At 55.7% G+C, this 22,860-nt stretch overlaps 2 protein-coding genes and 1 long non-coding RNA gene across 3 annotated transcripts; 1 reads left to right on the forward strand and 2 right to left on the reverse strand.

Moving 5' to 3' along the window:
• Positions 1–342: 342 nt before the first annotated feature.
• On the reverse strand, positions 343–5,431 carry SIGIRR (single Ig and TIR domain containing). Its single transcript, XM_021524737.2, has 10 exons — positions 5,329–5,431; positions 3,469–3,574; positions 3,008–3,194; positions 2,786–2,916; positions 2,486–2,626; positions 2,247–2,390; positions 2,074–2,176; positions 1,844–1,994; positions 1,069–1,249; positions 343–928 (listed from the first exon to the last, which is right to left on the reverse strand). Exons 2-10 carry the CDS (start codon positions 3,473–3,475, stop codon positions 726–728), a joined length of 1,248 nt encoding a protein of 415 aa, XP_021380412.2. The 5' UTR covers positions 3,476–3,574; positions 5,329–5,431; the 3' UTR covers positions 343–725.
• A 57-nt stretch (positions 5,432–5,488) lies between these two features.
• LOC110467547 (uncharacterized) lies at positions 5,489–6,239 on the forward strand. The gene is made up of 2 exons (XR_002464866.2): positions 5,489–5,731; positions 5,819–6,239. It is a non-coding gene; the product is annotated as an uncharacterized LOC110467547 (long non-coding RNA).
• Positions 6,240–8,354: 2,115 nt separating this feature from the next.
• Positions 8,355–22,451, reverse strand: ANO9 (anoctamin 9). Its single transcript, XM_077784432.1, has 24 exons — positions 22,446–22,451; positions 18,725–18,790; positions 18,414–18,530; positions 18,032–18,168; positions 17,701–17,750; positions 17,391–17,449; positions 17,099–17,181; positions 16,263–16,397; positions 16,072–16,168; positions 15,725–15,785; positions 14,762–14,844; positions 14,402–14,506; positions 13,532–13,696; positions 13,416–13,452; positions 12,833–12,944; positions 12,608–12,665; positions 12,345–12,442; positions 12,048–12,214; positions 11,470–11,622; positions 11,095–11,242; positions 10,551–10,661; positions 10,363–10,456; positions 10,168–10,280; positions 8,355–8,586 (listed from the first exon to the last, which is right to left on the reverse strand). The coding sequence occupies exons 1-24, from the start codon at positions 22,449–22,451 to the stop codon at positions 8,355–8,357; spliced, it is 2,487 nt and encodes an 828-aa protein (XP_077640558.1).
• Positions 22,452–22,860: the final 409 nt, after the last annotated feature.

Below are 22,860 nucleotides of genomic sequence, written 5' to 3' on the forward strand. Positions count from 1 at the left end.
GGGCGGAGGGGCTGGAGCAGCCCCACGGTGAGCGGCACCGGCGCGCTCCAGGCTCGGGGTCACGGGGTGTTTGGCTGTGCTGCTCTCTGTGTACAACCCCCCTGCCCTGTGTACCCCTGAAATAAAGGCCTTGAGTGATGCCCACCTGCACCTGTGTTTGATGGCACCTGGGAGAAGGGGACAGTGTCCTGGTGACACCAGCACAGGGTGAGGTTCCGTGCCTGGCATGGCTCAAGGGTTAGTGTGACAGGGACACTGGTGTGGGAAGGACAGACTAGAGCACTGCCTGTGGTGAGGAGACCTCCCCCATGTCACCTGTGTCTCCATCGTGGACAGACCCAGTGGGTGCAGCAGCTTTTTATTGTCATGGGGTTTTCCATAAGGGACAAAGGTGCTGCCACCACACCTGTCAGGCACTCCCTGGGGCTGGGGCATGTTGTTCCTTGGAGAGCATCACCCATTCCAGAATTTGTCCATCATGTAGGAAGAATGTCCCTGCCACCCACGGCAAGGTAGAGGGCCCCGCCACCTGGGTGGCACCCAGGGGTGGTACTGAGGTATTATAGGCAGGGTGCTCCTGGTGATGGTTTTCCAGTTTTCCACTTCGGAGACAGCTCCTGATTTTCCAGCACAGCTGTGGCTCTGATCCCATCATAACTCCCGGGCTTCTCGGCCCTGACCTGGTCCGTGTGCCCCACAGGGCCGGGGGACACCTGTGGTCCTGCTCAGATGTCATCCTCTGTCACCAGGCAGTAGAAGTCTGTGCGGGCACCGTAGTTGCGCGATCCCAGATCCGAGACGTCGATCTCGGAGCGCTGCCCGTCCCGCAGCTGCGTGTCCTCCATCCCGCTGGATGCCAGATTCCTGGGAGTGCTGTGCCCACCGAGGCGGGGGGGCGGGGGGCTCCCGAAAACGCGTCCTCGGAGGCCTGGCAGGAGCAGGGAGATGGGTTTATGTGGAGGGGAAAGGGGCTGGACCCACCCTGCTGCCACAGGAGCGGGACGCAAAGCCCAGGAGTGACCTCCAGCTCCCATCTGTCCCCTCGGGAGAAGCAGCAGGGACACGGACCTGTGCCCAGGTCCCCGTCCGGGTCCAGATCTCCTGCGCTGTCCAGGTAGCTGCTGTGCAGGATCAGCATGGGGTCCTTGTCCTCCTGCAGCTGGGTCTGCGGGTCCCCCACGCTGCCCGGGAAGGACACCTTGCGTGGCAGGGCCAGGCACAGCTCCTTCCAGAAGTCTGACGATGGGGTCTGCAGGAGCCCGGAGGGGATGAGCTGGGCTGGGACCACCGGAGCACGGCCCCGCAGGGTTCCAGGAGCTCGGCTCACTCTCCCCAGCGCTGGGAGCTTGGCCAAGGTGAGGGCTGTGCTCCGGCATGGCACCGTGCCCACGCGCCGGCGGAGAAACCGGCCCGACCTGCTGGAACGCTCCCCAGGGCTCCGGCTCCCAGCCTGGCCTTGAAATGGCCGGAGTGGCCCTGGGCCAAAGCTCTGCTCAGGGAGCTGAGGCTGGGGATGCCCTGGAGTGTCATGGGGTCCTGACCATGCAGGTTTGGGGGGTGAGCTCCCAGATCTGAGGCTCTTCTGGTTGGGTTTTTAAATGTCCTCAAAAAGGTGAGTGCCCCAACCTGCTCTTTAGCACTGCAGCCTGGGGCACAGCCCCAGAGGGCAGCAGGGAGGTTGACCCTAAACGGGGAGCTGGGAATGGAAGGGGGTGCTGGTGGGATGGGTCCTGCGCAGCTCTCACCATGGGGCAGCCCCAAAGGGCAGCAGGGAGGCTGGCACTGTGGGGTGCTGGGGAGGGAAAGGGGGCTCGGGGAGGGTCAGATCCTGCTTGGAACTCACCATGGAGCCGGCTCTCCACACCAACAGGGTCACTGCGCTTCGGTGCTGCTTCAGCAGGGTGATGGCAGGGTGAGTGATCTCCCGGTACTGGCTCTCAAAGACGATGAAGATGGGTTTCCTGGAAAGCTCCAGCAGCCTCCAGAGCCCTTCCCTGTGAGGCAAATGGGTGACAGGATGGTGAGGGACCTGCCAGCCCCTCTCCTCTCCTGTGAGAGCTGCTGCTCTCCTACCTGAAACTGCTGTTGCACCACTCCTGCTCCAGGTATGCAACGGAGAGCACCACGATGAGGCGCCGGCACCGGCTGACATTCATGATGAGGTCAGCTGATGGCTCTGTGGGTAAAAAGGGTGTCAAGCCCCCAGGCCCTGTGTCACCCCCTGCCCAGCCCTGCCTGGTGCCTACCTGAGTTGGGCAGGATGTTCTGCTCGTCCAGGAAGAGCTTGTAGCCATGGCGGTTTTCCAGCTGTGGCTTCACAATGAAGTGGATGAACTTTCGGTCATCGGGGGCAGTGGCGTGGGAGACGTAGGCATCGTAGAGCTTCCCATCTGGGGAGATCCACAGAGCAGGGATAACATGGGAAGGGCTGTGTGAACCCCCAGACCACGGGAGGCTGTTCCCAGTGGGAACACCTCTGGCTCACCATTGATCTCCAGCTCTCCGTAGCGGTCCCGGTACCAGAGGAGCACATTCAGGCGGCACTGGACATAGAGCACAGCCAGGAGCACCAGGAGCACCAGGACCAGGAGGGCTGCCAGCACCGCCGGCACGTGCCCCACCGCCTCTGCCAGGACAGGGAAGGGCATGGTGAGCAGCATACCTGAGTTTGGTGCAGGTTTGCACCTTGGTGTGGGAGAAGCAGCAGGGCTGCACTCTCCTCAATCCCCCCGTGCACCTGGGCTCTCCGTGGGATGTCCCCTCCCTGTCACCAGCAGGTGCCTACCTGCCTGCCGCAGGGTGAAGGTGGCCGTGGCATTGCTGATCCAGCAGGCGAACACCCCGAAATCGGCATCGTGGGTGAGGTTGAGCTGCAGGACACTGGCCAGGAGCTGCTCTGAGGAGTTTTGGCCAGACCTGACAGGACATGAGGGATACTGTGGGTTGGGCTGTGTGGTGACACCCTCCAAAAGCAGATGGACAGCTGTCCCCAGGGCAGGCTCCTTACCAGACAGTATCCTGGCTGCTCCCACTGTCCAGCCACTGCCCATCCTTGCTCCAGGTGGGAATGGGCTGGCAGTGCTCGGTGCCTGCCCAGCGCACGGTGCAGTTCAGCTCGACCCGGCTCCCCAGCACCAGGTCCAGCGTCTCATTGGCAGCCGGCACCAGGATTTCAGGGGGCACACTGCAAAGTTCTAGGGGCACAGAGGGGAGCAGGTTTGGATGGGAAAGCTGATCCAGCTCCCCCCAGGGCACATGACTGCTGTAGCCATCCCGGAAAAACAAGCTCTGCCTTGGGGGGTCTGGCAGTGAGTGGTTTTTGTGGCTCTTTAGCAACATACTGAGCCGGTTTGGGGGCTGGGAAGGACCCTTGGCATCTAAGAGGTGATACCAGAGCAGGACCCCCAGCTGAGCTTGCACAGGGATCCTTCCCAGCTGAGAACAGGGGAGAATTGGGATTTCACCTACCTGCCATGGCGCGCTCAGGTGACAGGCGCGGGTGCTGCCAGCATCTCACACAGCGTCTTCCGGGACGGACAAAGTCCGTCTGCTGCCGCCACAGGGCGGGCTGGGCCTGGCACAGACCAGGAGTAGCTCCGTGAGTGCTGGCACAGGGAGGGCCTGGCCACCCCCATCAGCCCCCGTGGCAATTCTGACTGGGGGTGGTGGGTGCTGCTCTGCGGTAAAGCCAAAGCCACGTCCCACCCACAGCCTGGTGGCCACTGTGTCACCTGCCCTCCCTGCACTGACTCCCAGCCTGGCTTTCCCAACCGTGAATTTTTGCGTGGGAGGTGATTAATGACCAGCTGGGGGTTGCAGGATTTAAAAAAAATGTAGCTTCAGCCCAAATCCAAAACCAAGGTGGGGAAATGAGCTCAGCCATGCGAAAACACAGCTTTGGGGGTCTCAGTGGTACCTCCCTCACCTGCCAAGCCCCCTGCCTGGGCTGCAGAGCTGCCTCCAGCCTGACATGCCCTTAAACCTGCTAATTACCAGTGGTCTGGTTTGTTTATGGAAAAGCAGCCTCCCACCTGGAGAGCTCCCCAGCGGGTGCCGCGTTCCTGGCGTGTTGGGAGCCTCGGCGCGTTGCTACCCCATGGCTGTGCCCAGGGACTGGCACAGCTGCACAGCATTCCAGGCAAGCAGGGAGCACAGGGATGGCACACAGGGACCTCCCAGTTGGCATCACTGGTGGTGTCACTGCGATGGCCCCGTGGAAAGAGGCAGGTACTGGGAGCAGAGCCCGACAAAGCTGGGCTCCTCTATCCCCACACACCTGATGTGGGTGATGCGGGTGATGGGGCTGAGGTGGGAGTCTCAGGGACGTCACGGTGCCTGTGTTTCCATGGTAAACACTTGGCCTAACACTGGGAGTCAAGAGGGGTGAAAGCCTCTCCCAGGGCTCCTCTTTGCTGTGGAGCTTCAGCACTCCTGGCTGTGCCCTGATTGTGGGTGGGAGCAGGGCTGGTCCCCTCGTGTTGGCTGGTGTGGAGTGGAAGGGGAGGTCTGTGGTGCCGCCTGGCTTGGAGCAGGGATGCAGGCACGGTGCTGCCCTCTGGAGCAGCCTAGTGCCAGGCATGGGTGAAACCAGGGATCAAGGTACATGAGAGATGCCCAGTATGTGTTCAGCTTGACCAACTGGAAGTGATTTATACCTAAAGGATTAACTGAGTTTCTCCATGGCCAGGGAAGGAAGAAGATGGGATGGAGACAAGCCAGCCCACCTGGATTTCACATGGAGAAAGGGTGGGAGATGCTCCTGAGCATGGCATGGGGCTGTCTCTGCCTGGTGTGATGCTCCAGCTTTGTTCCTGGATAGGTCACTCCTAAGCCATTTCCTCTGACGGCCGGAATAAGGAAGCTCTGACAGGCTGCAGCCTGGCCAGGGGCTGTGTGGAGGCCCCAAAATCCCCGGAGCCCCTTTGCTCTAGGGAAGGACAGTGCTGGATGGCAGGAACGGGGTGCTGGGGCTGCCGAGGGCCAGGGAGGGAGGAGCACCAGCTAACGGGCAGCAGTGGCTCCCATTTCCCACATCCTGGCGTGGGGAAACCCCGGATTTGAGGCAGGGCACCATGTGGAGGTTGTGGGGTGGTGAATGATGGCTGGGAGAAGCATTCCCTGGAGCACAGCCATGGGGAAAGCGAGCAGGGCAGGGAGGCACTGTGGCCAGGGAGTTGTGGGGTGGGTGCGCCGAGGCAGCGAGCGGGATGGAGAGCGAAGGAGAGCCAGGACGGGAATGTGCAGGGAATGGGGTGAAGGTGAAACCCTGCTGACCTCATCTGAGGTGGCTTCAGCATGGAAAGAAAAGCAGAACAGAGCTGCATTTACCTTTGGAGCTTCCCCGGCCGCAGGCTTCCTGCTCGTCGCCTCCTGCTTGAGCCGACCCGACTGGCCGGATCAGGGCTTGGAATTTCTCTCTCTCTCTCTCTCTTTTTTTTTTTTTTTTTTTTTCCTTTTAATAGTTTATCTATTTCTCCTCCCAGTTCAGCCCCTGCCCTCGGCTGGGCGCTCCCGCTGCCCCAATCCCTGGGCGCCAGGCCTGTGGGAAGGGCTGGCTGTGCCTCCCTCCCACTGCTCCACCTCCACCTGAACCTGCGGGGGAAGAGTTCAACAGCTCCGGCTTCAAGGGAGGGGAAAAGAGGAGGGGGACAGCAACACATCCAGCAAGTGTCACAAGACTTCGGGGTCAAGGCAGAGCTCCTGGTTTTCCAGGCTGGAAGCACCCACAGAGGTATCAGGGCAAGAAGAAACCTGCCATCAGCTGTGGGGTCTCCTGTTTGTTTCCTTCTCCTCCCTTTCCGCCTCTCTTTGCCTTTAGAGCCTTTTTGCCAGATGAAGCTGGTGCTGGAGGTGGTTGCTCCAGCTGGCACTGGCTGTGGGGAGCCAGATCCAGCCGTGGCCACTGGTGGAGAGCAGATACCCCCTGTGCTAATTACCACGGAGGTGATTACAGCCTCGGCACGCCCCGGGCATGGATGTGGTCACAGCAGCACCCAGCAGCCCCTGGACAAACACCAGCCTGAGCTGCAAAAGCTTCAATGAGCATTTGATTTGAGGCCAAGAAGGGAAGAACAGGGCCACGGGTGCAGTATATGTATTTATGTATTTTTGAATATATATATATAGTATTATATTTAATAATACATAAATATATGTAGATGTATATTGAATAACTATGTATATATAAATAAATAGGTACAGGTCACAGGTAGGCCTCTGAGCCTGTTCCCATGGAGAAACACTCTGACTCCTTGTTGTTTAGGATATAAGCTACCAGTGTTGTTGGCTTGTTGTGGGAGGGAAAGAGGCAGATCCCTGTTGGCATCTCTGGGGAGAATCCTCTACTCCTTGGTCCCACAGCCACTGGCTGTGTGTGTTTTAGAGCAGCCTTTTTTGAGGGCTGCACACTTCTCACAGATACTGTGAAAATCCAGTGTAAATGTATTGTATTTGTGGGATAGTGAAGGATTGCATGGAAGAAGCCCAGGTCCTGGGGATGGCAGGGGTGTGGGGAGGCTTGGGAGCAAACCAGGAGCCGATAAGATCTTTCTCGTCCATCAAGGTTATCCCTGTGGTAAGTTACATGGAGGAGCAGATCCAGTTTTGGCCACAACGGTGCAAAAACAGGACAAGCCTGAGGGCTCAGCAAGCTTCTTTCCATTCCCTATGGGGTTGTTAGTGGCTTTCCATGCTCTTGGGAACAAAGTTCTGAGGCTGAGTTAACCCTGGTGCCTTTCATTGCAGTCCTGACTGGAATGTGTCACCTCCAGGGCACAGCCCCCAGGAATGACACCTTGGGAAGCGTCTGTGGCGGGCTCCTCATGGGACACAGGCAGTGCCAGGGTGGTGTCCAGCCAGGTTGGGGTCACTATGAGTGGGAAAGGAGGGGGCTGTCCCTCAGTTCTGCCTCTGGGATCCCCTGTCAGAGACCCTTGAGCTGTGGCACCTGTCCAGTGCCCATTCCTGCTGCAGACAAACTCGTTCTATCTGGAGTATGGCAGCCAGCCAGTAGTGAAGTCTCTAAAGGAAAAGGTGGGATAACCCTATCATTTGGGATTTGCTGTGTTTTTCTCATTTCCCCCACGTATTTCCATTATCCTGGCACGTTTACCAGGCTGTGTTCCCACTGTGCATGGCCAAGTCTTGGTGTCCCACCAACCAGCTCCCACACAGCCCTCAGAGCTGGCACTGCAGCTGCCACCTGCTGTGATTGTCCCCACTAAGACGAGGAAAGGTTTTGGGGGATGATTTGGGATGGCAGAGGAGGAAGGCAGGAGCAATACCAGGCAGCGTGTCCACGTGGTTGTTGTATTTATTTACTGATGGCTGGTGGCAGCTGAGCCAGGAACAGCTCTGAGGACCTGGCTGAGCCTGGAGCTAAAGGCGAGATAACAACGGCATTTTCCCAAAGACCGTGGATCTGCGTCCATGGAGACAGCAGGGCGGAGCTGCATCCTAGTGGGAGTCATGCCGGGGAGGAGTTCGGTGAAAGAGGGACTCAAGTTCCCCAGGGGTGCGACAGCAAGGAGGTCACGGAAGGCAGTGGAAAAAGAGGCCAAAGTGCAACAAAAGGGCTGGAGAGGGAGGCTGGAACGACGTAAGTGGTGTTTCCTGTGCTTAAGGAAGTGAGTGACAAGGACCCAGGTGATCTCCTGCAGCACAACATCTGGGTGCTGCCCCTGGGTTTGTCCCCAGCGCCGGGCTCTGTCCCAGCCACTCCCCATGCCGGGGAGGCTCATCCCGGCCCTGCCACAGCATCCTTCCCGAGTCAGAAAGCAGTCTGCTCCTGTGAAGCCACTGTCTTGTCATCACTTCCCAGCTCAAGTCCAGCTCGGTCCCAGGTGGGACACGTGGCACCGTGTCGTGGGGTTCATCCGGCACCCCTGGCACTGCCAGGCTGGGAAAGGGGCTCGAGTCCGTGTTCTTCTCCTTGGAGAGCAGTGGCTACACCTCGGTGGAGTATTCTGTCGTGCTGGGGAGAGAGGAGAAGAGGTGTTGGGAAGGGAACTGTCTGAGTTGGGAGGTGTAGAAAAACACTGCAAGTAGGAACAGGGCCTCTTCCCCAGAATAGACTGAGAAAGAATTACAGGCTGTTTGTGGGAAAGCCCTGCTTGTGGGAAATCCCAGTCAGTAGGAAGGCAGAGATGGAAAGCTGTGACAGCGTAGTGTTGTGTTGATTTTGCATGGCCTGGTTTTTGGTACTGTGGGGGCACAGAGGTGACTTCTGTGAGAAGCTGCTGGAAGCTTCCACCATGTCTGGCAAAGCCAATTCCAGGATGGCTCTGATAATGGACATGCTGCTGGCCAAGGCTGGGCCAGAGATGGAGATATTGATAATGTATTTAAGAAGAAAATCAAAACAAAAAGGTGCACAGGTTTTTTTTTGCTAGCCAGAGAAGAGGAGGAGGTGAGAACATGCGAGGGAAACGAGATGCAGACATCAAGGTCAGTGCAGAAAGAGGGGGAAAAGCTTCTCCAGGCACTGGAGTTGAGGTTCCTTTGCAGGCCGTGGTGAGACCATGGTGAAGCAGCTGTGCCCCTGCAGCCCATGGGGATCCTTGGGGGATGCAGAAAGCCACCCGAAACCTGTGGGGAGATGAGCAGGTGGGTGCCTGGAGGAGGCTGTGATCCAGTGGGATACCTGGTGGAGAGAGGGGGCCCTGCTTCCTGGCTGGAGCAGCCTGTCCTTGAAGGACTGACCCTGTGGAAGAGTGACCCACACCGCAGCAGCTTTAGGACTGTGCACCCAAGGAAGGGACTCACATTGCAGCAGTTTTGGGAGGATTCCTGCTTGTGAGTTTTGAGCCGTGGTGGAGAGGATTGCAGAGAACTCTCTCCTGTGGGAAGGGAGCCCATGGTGTAGCAGGGGAAGGACTCCTCTCCCTGAGCAGTGGAAGAAAACCTGGTGTGATGAGCTAACCAAAACCCCCATGCCCTCTTCCCTGCATTGTCAGTGGGAAGGAGGGAAGGGTTGGGGGAAGCAAAGGTTTTTAAGAGCTTATTTTGCTTCTCATTATGGTCCTATGATTTTGTTAGTAATAAATGCACTTTGTACTTCTAAGTTGAGCCTGTTTTGCCCTTGGAGTGTTTTCTCCTGGTCCTTATCTGAACTCATGAACCCTTTGTTAATTTTTTCTCTCCTCTGCACAGCTATGGCAGTGAGTGGCTTTTGTGGGTGCCTGGAGTTTGGCCAGTGTTAAACCATGACACTGGTTGAAAGATGTTAGTGGGGGTGTGTATTCTATTTGCCATCTGTTGGAGTTGGGGCAGTTATCTTCTGTTAATTGGGCAGTTTTCTTTATCTCTTCCACAACCAATCCTCCCTCCAGGAGATATCTTCTGTTCATGGGTCATAGAATCTCATTGCATGACTGATAAAATTCTATCATTCCACTGGGAGAAGCTCTGCCCAGAGGGAAGAGCCAACCATTCCTCCCTGGATATAATCTGAGATTTAGAACACCACAGCAGCTTTTTCCCACTGGATTTGCAGAGGAGCAGCTGTCTTCTCCACTGGATTCCCAAAGGAAGACCATGCCTATCTACACCACCACTGAACCTTCAGAGGAAAACTCCACCCTGACCCACAGGGTGTCAGGTTGTATTTTGACTCTGTCAGTGGTTTGTTTTCTTGTTCATACTATTGCATTTGTATTTTAAATTTTCCTAGTAAAGAACTTTTATTCCTATTCCAATATCTTTGCCTGAGAGCCTTTTAATTTCAAAATCATAATAATTCAGAGGGAGGGGGTTTACGTATTCCATTTCAAGGAAGGCTCCTGCATTCCTTGGCAAACACCTGTCTTTTCAAACCAAGACATGGGTATTTCCTGAACCCTGCAATCTGCTCCCATCGGGATTATGGGTGGCAGCTGGGACAGGGTGGCCATGGAGAGGGGTTTAGGTTGAGCCCTCCCCAGAGCAGGGCTTAGTCAGTATGGGACAGCAGCACTGGGGCAGCTACAATGGTTCTGTTTCCTACTGAAATACTTAATCCTTTTTCTTTAAACAATGTTTAGATGGAAAACCTGGACCAAGTCCTTCCCTGGGCAAAATCACTTCTTGTTTTAACTTGGAGCTTTTCTTTTTTTCTAAAGGAAAAGAGGCTTCAGAGCAGACAGATCCTCAAACCTGACAACCCCTGGCACCTTCCAGGGCATCACCCACCTGAGTTCATTACGGAGATTGCTGTGTTTTTCTGTCAGAATTTTATTCTTGACCTTCTGGGGGACATCGGGGATGTACCAGGCTGCGATCAGCTTCACACACAAAGCCACGTGCTGTGGGAAGCAAAGGCAGTCAGGGCACGAGGCACAGATCTAACCCCTTTCCCAGCCCTCTCCTGCCTCCCTGGGTGCTCACCTCAAAGAGGATGAGGAAGGCGAGCCGGGCTGCGAAGATGTGCCAGAACTGGACGGTGTAGGTGTAGTCGTCAGCATTCCGGTAATCCCGGTACCTGCAGCACAGCTCCATCAGTGCCAGCCCAGGCCATGCCATTCTGGCCTGGATGTCACTGTGAGGGACAGGGGGTGGCAGGGGGCTGCTCTTACCTGCACTCCTTGATCTGCTCCCCTTTAAATTCTGGCAGCACCTTGGTGTGGGGCTCGAAGTCCTGGATGTGGAATACGGAGAGGCTGTTGTTGATGTACCCGGTGGAGCAGCTGTGAGGAAGGACAGGGTTGAGCACAGATTGTACCTCCTGTTCTGGGAAAGCAGAACCCACCTGGGGCTCTCACTGCCCACTTTCTCAAAGCCTGGTGGAAGTGGAGGGCTCAGAAGCTTCTGTCCAGTTTGAGTGAACTTGGTCAGTCAGCCAAGGCTTGGAGAAACGGGGAGGGCAGGAGAGAGCATGTGCCTGCATCCTGGGAATCCTGTAGCCCTTCAATGTTACACACTGCCCTTCACCACAGGGATGATGTGATGATGCCATTTGGGAGTGTTCCCCTGTTCCCTTTTCCCCCCCACCCTGCTTTGGGGGACAGATCAACTGTCTTGTGCTCCTGCAGTGGTGGCACTGAGGCAGAAGAGGATGCGGCTGTGGGGACAAGGCTGTGAGGATGCTGTGGGCAGAAACTGTCTCAGAACTGAACTCACTCCATGATGGTGTGGTTCTCCCTCATGCAGGGGCTGTACATGTACTTGTAGACCTGCACAGGGATGAAGTCGGAGGTGATGGCGATCACCAGCCCATTCCCAATGACAGCCAGGATGCCAATGGCCTCTAGGACCTGCAGCCAGATCCCTGTGGGAGAGGAGCAGCCAGTGAGGTCCCTCTGCCAGCTCACTGCCACCATTCCAGCTCAGGGATGGCTTTAGCATGGCCAGGTCAAGGAAGGAGCCTCCAAGCTGCACTTTGGCCTCTGGCAGAGACTGAAGCAGCTTGTCCTTCTCTGACTGATGGCTCTCCCTGTGCCATGTCCCATGGCCATGCTTAGGGGCTCAGCCTGGTGCTGGCAGGACCCCTCTCACCGATGTCCTTGGCCTTCCTGGGCACCATGCGCCGGCGCAGCCGCATCATCTTGATGGCGTCCATGTGGATCTCAATGACGTTGTTGATGAGGGCCAGCAGCGGGGCCAGGGGAAAGGCTGCCACGAAGATGGTGGTGAAGCTGTACTGGATTACTGTGGAGGGGCAAACGCCAGGTGTTGGTGTGAAGCCACGGCAGAGGGGACGTTCCCCTCTGCTTGGGTTTGTCCTGCTTTGTGGTTTGGGTCGGAGGGGTTTGCAGGGGTGGAAGGGGAGATAGCCACATCCTGGGGATGCCCAGCTCACACAGGGCTGTCAGAGAGTGGGATCTCTGGGGATAGTTGAGCCAGCCAGGCACAGGCACACCCTGGGGTTACAGCTGGGGCCCAGGAAGGAGAGGAAGGTCTGAGGCAGGGCCAAAGGCTAGCACAGTTGCTTGCCCTCAGTTTTGGGAACGATCTTGGTGTCCCAGGGCTCTCAGAGCAGGGCTGGGTGTGGAGCTGTGGCTCCTTGCCTGTATGGAATCCCTAGAATCCATCTCTCCCCAGCCAAGGAGTGCACAAGGATCTGCCCCACATACCTATCTCCAAGTACTCATTGAACAAGCTGAAGACGTTGACCTCATTGAGTTCATAGTTATTCAGCCACTGCCTTTTGCAGGGGTCCTCTACCTCCTCCTCCTCTCCTAACATCATGCTTCTCTTCTTGGGGCGCTTTTTCTTCTTCCGTAGCTGGTGGGATATTAAGCTGCAGTGGGAGAGAGGGATTTGTGTGGCTGCCTGCAGGGCTGGACTGCTTCCAGCACATCCCTAGAGGGAGGGGAGAAGGAAGAAGACCAGGATTCCTCTCCCTGTCGTGGTCAGTGTGGGAAGCTTACGGGATGAGATACTCCATGATGTTGCTGATGGTCTGCTTGAGCACCATGATGACAGCCATCTGGATGAAGAGGTCGGTGATGCAGCCGCTAGGGTGGCACTGGAGGGGACAAGACAGGGGTTGTGCCCTGAAAGCAGGGTGGATGGGCCCCAGGGCCCCTTTGGCAGGTGCTATGGGAGAAAGCTGAGCCTCCCAGAGGCCCCCTGGGCAGTAGGGAAGGGAACAGAAGGAGTTGTTTGTGGGGTCAGAGGGTGGGTGCCTCACCTCCTCCAGCCTCCAGTGGCCAGCGATGCGCACGTAGTGCCCTGGGTGGCCGTTGATCCTGAGCAAGGAAGTAACATTGATACCCCTGGGATCATGGCCCTTCTGAGTCCCAAATGGGGTCCCTGTGCCTGGTGGGGAGGGCAGAGGGGCTGGGCTGTCCATACACCCTGAGGAGAGCCAGGAACACCCATCCCAAACCCTGGCTGCCCTGTGTTCTCTACTCACCGTCCCAGGAAGAAGGCAATGTAGATGAGCGAGGAGAAGTTTGTGAAGAACTGAAAGAGGAAGATCTTCACGGTGAAGTTGTTCTCCCGCTGGGAGAAGGTCCGTGGTTTCTCTAGGAAAGGGAGCAATGCCCGGGGGCTTGGTCATAGAGCAGTGGGACCTTGCCCTGCTCCCCCATGGGTGCCACCACAGCTCTGGAGGTCCAAAGGGCATCTGCCACTCATGAAGGCTCTGCCCTCCACCTGAGCCTTCTGATGGAGGTGAGGCCACCCAAGCAGGGAGGTCCCTCGGAGCCATGAGCTGAGGGAGAAGAGGCCTTAGAGCTGAGAGGAGATCCATGTTGTGACTGTCCTAGAGCTGAGGGGGCTTCCTGCTCGTGCCAGGTCTCAGCCATGTAAGGCGACTGTCCCTGCAAAGCTGGCTGTGGGCCACAGGTGAGTGTGTGCCAGGGTGCTTCTGGCCTCCCTGTCTGGAGCTGCTTGGGAACTGCCTTGTGCTGGTGGAGGGAGGGAAGGGGATGGGAGGCTGGCTGTGCCCAGAGACAAACGGGTGCTGCAGGTGGGACACAGCCCATTTCCCTTACCCAGGTCACAGAGGAAGAGGGCCACGTGCCAGTTGACCTGCAGGACAGAGGGATACGGTGAGAGGGGGCGGTTGGCCATGGAGAAATCCTGCCAGGCACACCATGTGGCTCCTCACCTTGGTCATGATGACGATGGTGATGTAGTGCAGCACGGCCCCCGTCATCACGGCGATGATGTCGGCGTGCTTGCTCAGCAGGCTCACTTCGCTCTGCGTGAACAGAGCCATGGCCACCGCCCGGTAGATGACGAGTGCGTGGGCAATGCCGATCAGCACCATGATCTGTGGACAGGGAGACGAGGGGTCAGAAGCCACCGAGGGCACGTGCCCCATTGCTCCTGACGGTCCCCTCAGGAGGGCCTTGGAGGTGGCCTCAAAGGAAAACCAGCACCTCTCAGTGGAGGCCGACAAGTTTGTGAGGTGAGTGTAGTGATGGGACAGGGAGTAACAGGTACAAACTGAAAGAGGGGAAATTTAGGCTGGATACTAGGAATAATTCTTCCCTGTGAAGGTGGGGAGATACTGGAACAGGCTCCCCAGGGATGTTGCGAATGCCCCAACACTGGCAGTGTTCAAGGCCAGGTGGGACAAGGTCTTGAACAACCTGGAGTAGTGGGAGGTGTCCCTGCCCATGGCACGGGGCTTGGGATTAGATAAGGTCCCTTCCAACCCTTAACATTCTGTGATTCCAGGATTCTATGTCTCCACCTAAACCAGTCTCCATTGACCCACAGTAGGCACTAGTGCATTGGGATTTGCCTCTTCCTGCTTTCCGTGTTACTGCCTTGATCCTCACTGCAAGAGCAGAGCCTACAGCCTATGTCCCCAAAGGGTGGGTGGCCCCTGCCATCAGCACAGGGTGAGCATGAGGAAGCCCCAGGATCATTGTGATGGGCATGGAACTGCCCTAAAAACCCGATCTGTGCCTTTGCTCCTTTGGTCCATGTGCCCTCAAACCAAACATTCCCGTTGTCACCTGGCACGTACCATCAGCAGGGCCAAGATGAGGACGATGGTGCTGCGGAAGTAGGAGTGCTGGTACAGCCGGGGTTCGTGCTGTGAGTTATTGATCAGCTGAAGAGCCAGCTCCTCCTTAAAAATATATATATATTAACATTAAAAATGGGAAAGAAAGGCCCCAGCAGTGCTTTGTGCCCCTTGTGTCAGTGGACATATGGGATGAGCAGTGCTGGAGGAGGACAGGGGTGAGCACTCAATCTACAAGAGCATGCCCAAGCCTGATTGAGTTCAGTCTGGGCAAGGAACCCCTCTGATATGTCTTTTATACAGCCAAGTGACTCCTGCCCTGAAAGGGGAAGCACCAAGCACTAAAGATGATGTCCTCACCTCTTCCTCATCCCACCCGTACAGGTCCCAGCTGGTGGCCACATTGGCTCTCTCCCTCTTCCACAGCTCCAGGAATACAGTGGCTGGATTGGGAAGGAGAAAGTGCAGTGACACTTAGGAATGGCTCTGAATGCCACTCCTCTGTCTCCCAGAGAGTGACATCACATCCAACCTGATGGCAAAGCAGCCTGGACTGCCCTTGGCCCATGGACAGGCAGTCCCCTCTGCGCCTTGGTGACCTGGAAGGGCCCTGGACAGGCAGTGGTGAGGGAGCAGAAATGGTGCAGGTGAGCTTTCACTGGCCTGGTCTAGTGTGTCCATAGGGAATTTGGGATAAGTCACTTTCAGGTGGAATGGGTGTTCTGCACTGCACCCTGTCAAGGCTACACCTCTCCAACCCAAATCTAGCCACCCCTTATGTTAATTGGATGGACACTCCTGATTGTGTCCCTGTGTGACCCAGCCCAGGGACACACTCAGGACTGTGCCATGGCTTCACAAGTGGGACACCTGGCCCGCTCCCGAGGCGGCTGGTCAGGGAACGGGCTGTGGAAAACCCAGATGAGTGTGTAACCAAGGCAGTGATGGCATCCCATCATCCCACAGCAAATCCCATGAGGCCCTGCAATTTGGGAAGGTGGAGGAGGAGGCTGGAGGCCCCTCCTTCCTGTGGTTGTGGCCATTTATAGGCAGCTGCTAGAAAATTGCTGGGTGCCTTTGGGGAGGCTATGCTGAGCAGAAGCTTCAGGTAGGACAAGCTTTAAGTAAGGAATATCTGGGGAGCTGGAGGATATCACCAGAATGGTTTTTTCTCTTGCAGTATCTGGAAGGGGAGCTGTAGGCTCTGGAAGCAGAGGAGATATAAACCCATCCCAAAGGGTGAAGCTACGTTGGTGTTCCTTTTTCCACCTTCTGCTCCCTCTCCTAACCACATGTGCTGGGCACCCAGGCATGGACACCTACCCCAGATGGCCATGAAAATGGCAAACACCACTGTGGCCTCATTATCAATCATGTGAGTGACCTGCAAGAGATGAAGGAAGAGTGTGATGGGGCACTGAGGTGCAGGGGCTGTGGTACCTCGGGGTCTTGGCATTTTTGTCTCCCCTGACACAGGCAAAGGTGCTACAGGAGGGCAAAACACAGGACGGTGATGGACACTGGGGCTTGTAACTGGTAAAATATTCCATGGTGGTGATGGAGATGGTGATCTGGGGTGGGGCTTCTTTTTAGTGGTGTGGGAGCAGCATGAGCTGGGAGCATTTGCCCATCCTTTACCTTGAGCCTGCCCTGGAAAGAGGGTTCCCTACCTTGGCATAGGTGCAGGTGTCAGCAAGGACCCAGAATGAGCAATTCTGGTCACAGAGCGGGCACATGATGGTGTTGTTGGCATCACAGATCTCCTTGCTGGAAGAAAGGAGAAGGCAAGGGGGACAAGGGTGCCTCAGAGCCACCTGCAGAGCTGGATGGGATGTGCATTTGGCATTCCCAAGGGCCTTACCTCACCTGGCTGGAACTGAAAACAGTAGCCCCAGCTGCGACGGTTGCCAGCCCAGCCAGGGCAGCGAAAATCAGCAGGTAGGTGTACCAGCCCAGCCAGGCGAAGTACAAGGCCACCTTCTCTCCAAAATAGCACCTAGGAGGAAAGGTGAGGTGGGAGTTGCAGTCAGAAAGGAGATCAGATTTTGGGAGTCACTAGAAAATGCTCATGGTGGCAGTATCTCAGTTTTTATGGTGTGCGGAGTAGGTTGGAGTAATGGATAAGGAATTACCTACTGACTGAGGGACTGGGGGCCCTGTATCCCGTGCCAGCTGTCAGAGGTGCACCTCTATTTTAAGATCTTCCCTCTCTACCAGAGCCCCCTGGCAGGTTTATGAAGTAACACGTTCTTTTTGCCTTCCCATCCCTGCCCACAGAGTTAGCTTGCAAAAACAAGAGCCGTGCTCTCTCCTGGGATTTCATGTGGTTGTAGGAGCCCCATGTTGCCTTTACTGCCCCGAGTTCAGCCTCAGGCTGGCTATGCAGCACTGATGCTCCATTCCCACCTCTCCTGCCTTCTGAATGTGGCTGAAAACCAAACAGGTTCATTACAGTCCTCACAGACATGGGGGTTGTTTCATGCTGCAGGATTAGCAGATGGAATTTGGACCCACAGGGATAACCCTCAGGCTAAGAGCTTTGCATGCTGCAGAGGCAGCCCAGTGCTTGTGAGAAGAGCCAGGTTCAAACAAATGATTTTTAAGACAATGCAGGAGCCTGGCAAAGGGCATCGAGCTCTCTGGGTTTCAGGTGAGACCTCTAGGTTAGAAATATCTGCCTCTTGTTGCCTGTATTACCTGATCTCCTCAATTGGCTGTTCCTTAAATAGAACTCTCCAACGAGCCCACTTCTTCTTTAGTATTTCCCTTATCTCTTCTTTCTGGAGAGCAGAGAAGTTGGTTGGATGCAGGAACACCAAGGCACCCTTAATGCCCTGCCCAGCTCCAAAGCAGCTGCCGGGAGCTTTGCCATGCCCTTCACCCAGTGAGCTCCTGGTGCAGCCCCAGTCACCTGCAGGTCTCCCCCACCCCATCCTCCTCTTCCATCTCTCCTGGATTTTCCTCCCAGGCACTGTGTACTCAGCATCACCTTGTGCAGGGGAAATGCTGCCTCAAACACCTTCTTCTTCATCAGGTCATGCAGCTTCTCTGGGAGCAGAGCAGAAGAGACAGGGTTAGACTTAGGATTCTGGGGAGACAGAGCAGAGGAACTGCTGGTTCCTGCTGTCCAAATCTCCCAGCCTCTGGATGCAGCAGCAAATTGACTTGTCTGAGCTCCCCCCTTTTGTGTTCTCCCCAGGATGGCAAGGCAGCTGGGATGCCAATGACCAGGATTCTTGGGCAGGATCCTTCCTGCAGATCCAGGTTGAACATCACCCCTGTGATCCCCATTTCCTTACCTAAGTCGGACGTCACAGTGTTCTGCAGGATGAAGTGCACGACCCGTATCCTGAACAAGGAGAAACTCTGCTTAAAGGCTGCTCTGGGATACAGACTTGTGTTGTGTGGCTCAGGAAAACAGGGCAGAGGAGGGAGAAGTGTGCACTAAGATCCAGGGAAGCAAGGGAGGGAGAAATGTGGGCAGTGAGAAGCCATCAGCTTTGCATGTGGGAGGTGAAGGATGGTTCTGTGGAAAGTGAAAATCCGGGCACAGCTGTGAACCGAGCTGGAAAATGGATGCTGGTGTGGAGAACAGTGAGTGTGGAGGCTGGAAATCAGCTCAGCACCCACCTGGTGGTCACTGGGACGTCATGGTAGGCACTGGAGTTTTGCTGCCTGCTGTTGGAGTTCGTCAGGAGACACTGGTATTTCCAGAAGATGTGCTGCGGGGCACGGACTCCATAAAAGAGCTTTGTGTCCTCAATTTTCTGGCGAGGGGAAGAGAAGGGTTGTTAAAACAGAGCCAGAGAGGCAGGGAAGGGCCAGAGCTGGAAGGCCAGGGGGCTGTGTGAGTCCTGGGGCTGATGTCTTTCTCTGCTGGTTGAGCAAGTGGGTTATTTTCCTTCTCTGATGTGGTGAATAGCTCAATGGTTCAGACCTCTCCCATTTCCTGGGATGCAGGAGCCCAAGTCAAGCCAAGTATCTGCTGCCTTTTCCTCCCAGAGCCCCTCACCTTGATAGTGAAGCCCTTCTTGCTCAGCTCATCCAGGAACTTCTTCCTCTTGATCTCTTTCTCACTGCCCATTTCGTGGATGTCACTCACCAGGACAAAATCCCACTTCTCTTCATTCTGCCCACAAAACCAGCAGGGAATTATTAGGGATGGAAAGCTGAGGCTCTCCTTCCCAGCTCCAGCCTCTTGGAGGTTTGGATCCTCATTGTGGCTGTGTAGAGGGGAGCTGGGAATGAGCAAGGGAAATGGGGCTTTTCCCTCTCTCTGAGCTGGGCTGGGCTTGCTGCAGATGCAGAAGGAGCAGAGCTTACTGGGGAGGCAAAGGAGTCCGTGTCCTCAGCAGGAAATTCCCTGAAGGGAGTCAGCAGAATTTCATCCTGGTGAAAAAAAAAAACAGTGGAGAGAAGGCTTCAGCAGGCTCCCTGGGAGATGCCGTGTTTTCCTCTTCCAGCACCCTCCAAGAGTTGCCCAGGGAGGAAGGTAAGAGCAGGCTTGTGTGAAACTTCCTCCTATATGCACCTGATCACCAGTTTGGGGTCTTGCCAAGCCAGCCAGGGGTTTGTGTTTAGGAATGCTGCAGGGACTGCTGCCCTGGGAGGGTGTGCAGCCTCCCCTAGAACTCATTGTGCCCAAGGGTGCCCTGGGGCTGTGAGGGATCTGGACCAGGAGAAAAAACCTCTCTCAGCTCTTTCACCTGATGCCCTGACATTGGTACTGGGGAAGTGTTCACCTTTCACCCTCTCTCTTCATGCTATAGTGGATTTTACAGCCTTTAATCAGCCTTTTCCATTTGTCAGTTGTTCCTGTCAGACAGGGGGGCACTGTTGGCTTTTTGGGGAGGGTGGGGAAGGTACTTTTAAATTCCAGTAAAGAGAGAGTGGAGCATGGACACTTGGAGGCTGGAACAACCCTGCTAAAACAGGTGAAAAAAGTCCTTGGAAAGCATGTTGGATGCTTCAGGCTGCAGCCAAGGGACAGAGTGGGGAGGATGAGCCGCTGATCATAAAATCATAGAATATCCCAAGTTGGAAGGGACTCTCAAGGATAATTGAATCCAGCTCCTGGCCCTGCATAGGACCACCCCAAGCGTCCATGTGCCTAAGAGTGTTATCCAAATACTGCTTGAACTCTGGCTTTTGCCTGTTCCCCTCCTGTGTGTGAGTGGCTCTGGAGAGAACAGCTGTGCAGCTCCCACCTTCCTGGTTACAGGTGATTAGACTCAGACATCCCAGGATGCAGGTGTGGGGGAGCACAAAGCAAGCATCATGGAATGGTTTGTGTTGGAAAGGCCCTTCATGCCCATCCAGTGCCCCCCAGGGACACCTTGCAGTAGACCAGGTTGCTCCAGCCTGGCCTTGGACACTTCCAGGGATGGAGCAGTCACAGCTTCCCTGTGCACCCTGTGCCAGGGCCTCAGCATCCCCACAGGGAAGGATTTCTTCCCAGTATCCCATCTAACCCTGCTCTCCTTCAGCTTAAGCCATCAGCTGTCCCTGTGGGGGATTTTCCACCCTTTGGTGTGATTTGTGGTGTGTCCCCACAAACAGTTACACTGCTGTTCCTGAGGGAAGGTGACGCAGGACAGCAGCAGGAAGGGGAATGGGAATTCCCAGGGATGGGAATACTGTCACTTGGGGTCACCAGAGACATTGTGACCTAAAAGAGCAGCCAGCCAGACGAGTTCCTCTGGCTGTAATCTTGGCAGCAGAGCCATGGTGGTGCAACTGTGCCCTGATGTAAGATCTGCATCCCAAGCTTTCACTGGAGAATGAGGCCATGGGAGCAGAGAAGCTGGGGATGAGGAAAGGGCTGAAATATTCTGCCAGATGCTCACTGACATGGATCAGCCAAAGCACAAGAGCCATGAGGAGACTGATTGACAAGAATGAGAAGCAGGAAGGCTTGAGAAGAGGGATGCTCTCCCCCCGAGGTGCTGTTGTAACAAGAGCCAGAACTTCTCTTGGATAAAAAGTACCCCAGTTTATAGCAAGAGGCAGAGTTCTGGTGCTGTCATCTGCTCTAACTAGTTTGGGGGGCAGGATTGGGTGCAGGAGTTCCCTGTATCCCAGTCTGAGCCCCTCTCTGAGCACAGGGGAGGGAGTGGGAACCTCTCAGGGATCTGCCCACTGCCAGTGCTCTGATGCTGGCATGGATCTGGCCTGGCACACTCTGCTGTTGTGTTGGCTCATTCCCGCCTGGCTGGTTTCTCTCAGCCTCCATGTGCACCAGCCTCATCCTGCAGCAATTCCCTGCCAGTGCCACCTGTGATCTTGTGGATGGATGTGGAGGGGAAGCCATCCTTTGGGTATGGGAATGTTTTAGGGTATTCCTAGTGCCATCTTGGCACGTTTTTCCTGCTGCTGCTGTCCCCAGTAAAGCTTGAGATGAGGTGAAGGGACCTGCTGGCATCACACCTTCTGTTCCCAGGTGGCTCCCAACTCCAACACCTGCAGGGACAGTCCTGCTTGGGCATCCAAACAACCCAGCCAGCACATCCCCTTCTTTGAGAAGAGGCTGAAAGGTTACCAAGGTGTGTCTGCTGGGGCTCAGGCTGCCATGCAGGTGCCCAGCTTGCCTTTGGGACCATATGGGGTGTGTATAGAATCCCAGAGTGCCTTGGTTGGAAGGGACCTTAAATCCTGACCAGTTCCACCTTCTGCCATGGGCATGGACACCTTCCACTGGCCCAGGTGGCTTCAAGCCTTCCCAGACTGGCCTTGGACACTTCGTGGGATGGGACAGCCACAGCTTCTCTAGGAAATCCATTCCAGGGCCCCACCACCCTCACAAGGAAGGATTTCTTCTCAGTATCCCATCTAATCCTGCTCCCTGGCAGTTTGAAGCCATCCCCCTTGTCCTGCTGCTGCAGTTCTTGATGGGAAGGCAGGGATGTGTGGGCAGGGATAGCTCCAGCAGGCAGGGACTTTGGATCACTGCTGCTTTCACAACTAATTATTTTTTCCTGGGAATTAGGGAGGCTGTCTGACAGTGGCTGCTGTGCTCTGGCCTCGCAGGGCAGTGAGATCAGGTGCAGGTAAGGCCACCTGGGCTCTGCAGTGGATGTATGAACCCTGGGCTCTATCCCTGCTCCCAGGAAGGACAGTTTCAGTTTCACTGCTTCCTGTCCTGTGTTTGGAACAGGATCTGGAGGTGCTGCTGTGCAAAGGTGTAAAAGTGATTGGCACAAGGAGAAGCAGGAATTTCCATGTTTGAAAAGGGTTTCCATGCCTCTAAGGTGTATCTTTGGTCCTTGTCCCCAGCCAGGTAACCCACTGCCCTGAGTGTTCCTTCTGGGAAATGGCCAGAGGCACCACTGGGTTGTGTGCAGAGTCACCATGTGAGTAACTCAGGACAAGGATCTGGATAGGATCTGGCATCCTTGTTTTCCTTTTCAGTCATGGATTGGTGTGGAGTTGGGTGGTTCCCGTCACCCACACTGAGATGATCAAATTGGTCTTATCTCTAGGATGTTTCTTACACAGCTTCCCTTGGAGCACTTCCACCTTAGCCTGTGGCTTCCTGAGAAGTGGGACAGCCTTTGCTTGGAGAGGCAGACCTGTACCTTTACTACCTGCCCTGAATTTGGAGAGTTTGCCTGGCTTTTCCCAGGGAAAAAACCCACATCTTTTCTTCCAAATTATAAAAGAAAAAGATCACAGCTCCCCCTCTGCCCTTGCTGTATTCCAGGTGCTCCTGGAACACCTGAGGCTGTCACCACTGCAGTGCTCATTCCTAGGTTTACATAAGCTCCATCCATGCCATCCTTCTCTGCTCTGTGCTCTGGCACCTTTGAACTCTGGGACCAACATGTGGGGCCAGTGTGACTCCACTGCACCTCGGGATGGTGCATGGGACTGGCAGCACATCCTGCTTTCCCTGTCATACACTTTGTAGGAATTTTGTACGTTAAAGGCTGAAAGCAGGTGAGTGGTAGAGATTGGAGGTTAGTGTAGCCTGTGTTTCCAAGCCACAGGTGCTCAGAGGTGCTGAAAAGCAGCATCCTGGGAATATCAGGGCAGTTTCTGTTCCTACCTGCATGGTGAAGCGGAGAGTCTTCCTTGGTGCCCCTCGGAGCAGATCCCTAAGGAGAGGGCTGGTGTGCAGGATGGGCTGGAGGCTCCTGGGCTCTCTCACGCTGTGGTTTCCTTCCCCAGCTCCTTCACCCGAGGTCTCAGAGGTCTCATGTGAACCGAGTGGTGCTGTGACTTCCGTGTGGCACTTGTGCCTGCCTTGGGAGGGAGCAGCCTCTGCCAAGCAGTGGGCAGATATCAGGAGGAGGTGAGGGAGCTGCCCTTCACCCTCGCCCAGAGGAGTGGCAAGCCCAGAACCGCCCCGTGCAGGTAACAGTGCCGAGCTCCTCCTGCCAGCTCCAGGGCGCTGCTTTCTCCTCTGCCCCTTCTGGTGCCAGGGCCGTGTGTGGTGCCCTGTGACATCCCCAAGAGGTGCC

The sequence above is a fragment of the Lonchura striata genome, chromosome 6 (assembly GCF_046129695.1).
Source record: "Lonchura striata isolate bLonStr1 chromosome 6, bLonStr1.mat, whole genome shotgun sequence".
In the NCBI taxonomy this organism is placed as follows: domain Eukaryota; kingdom Metazoa; phylum Chordata; class Aves; order Passeriformes; family Estrildidae; genus Lonchura; species Lonchura striata.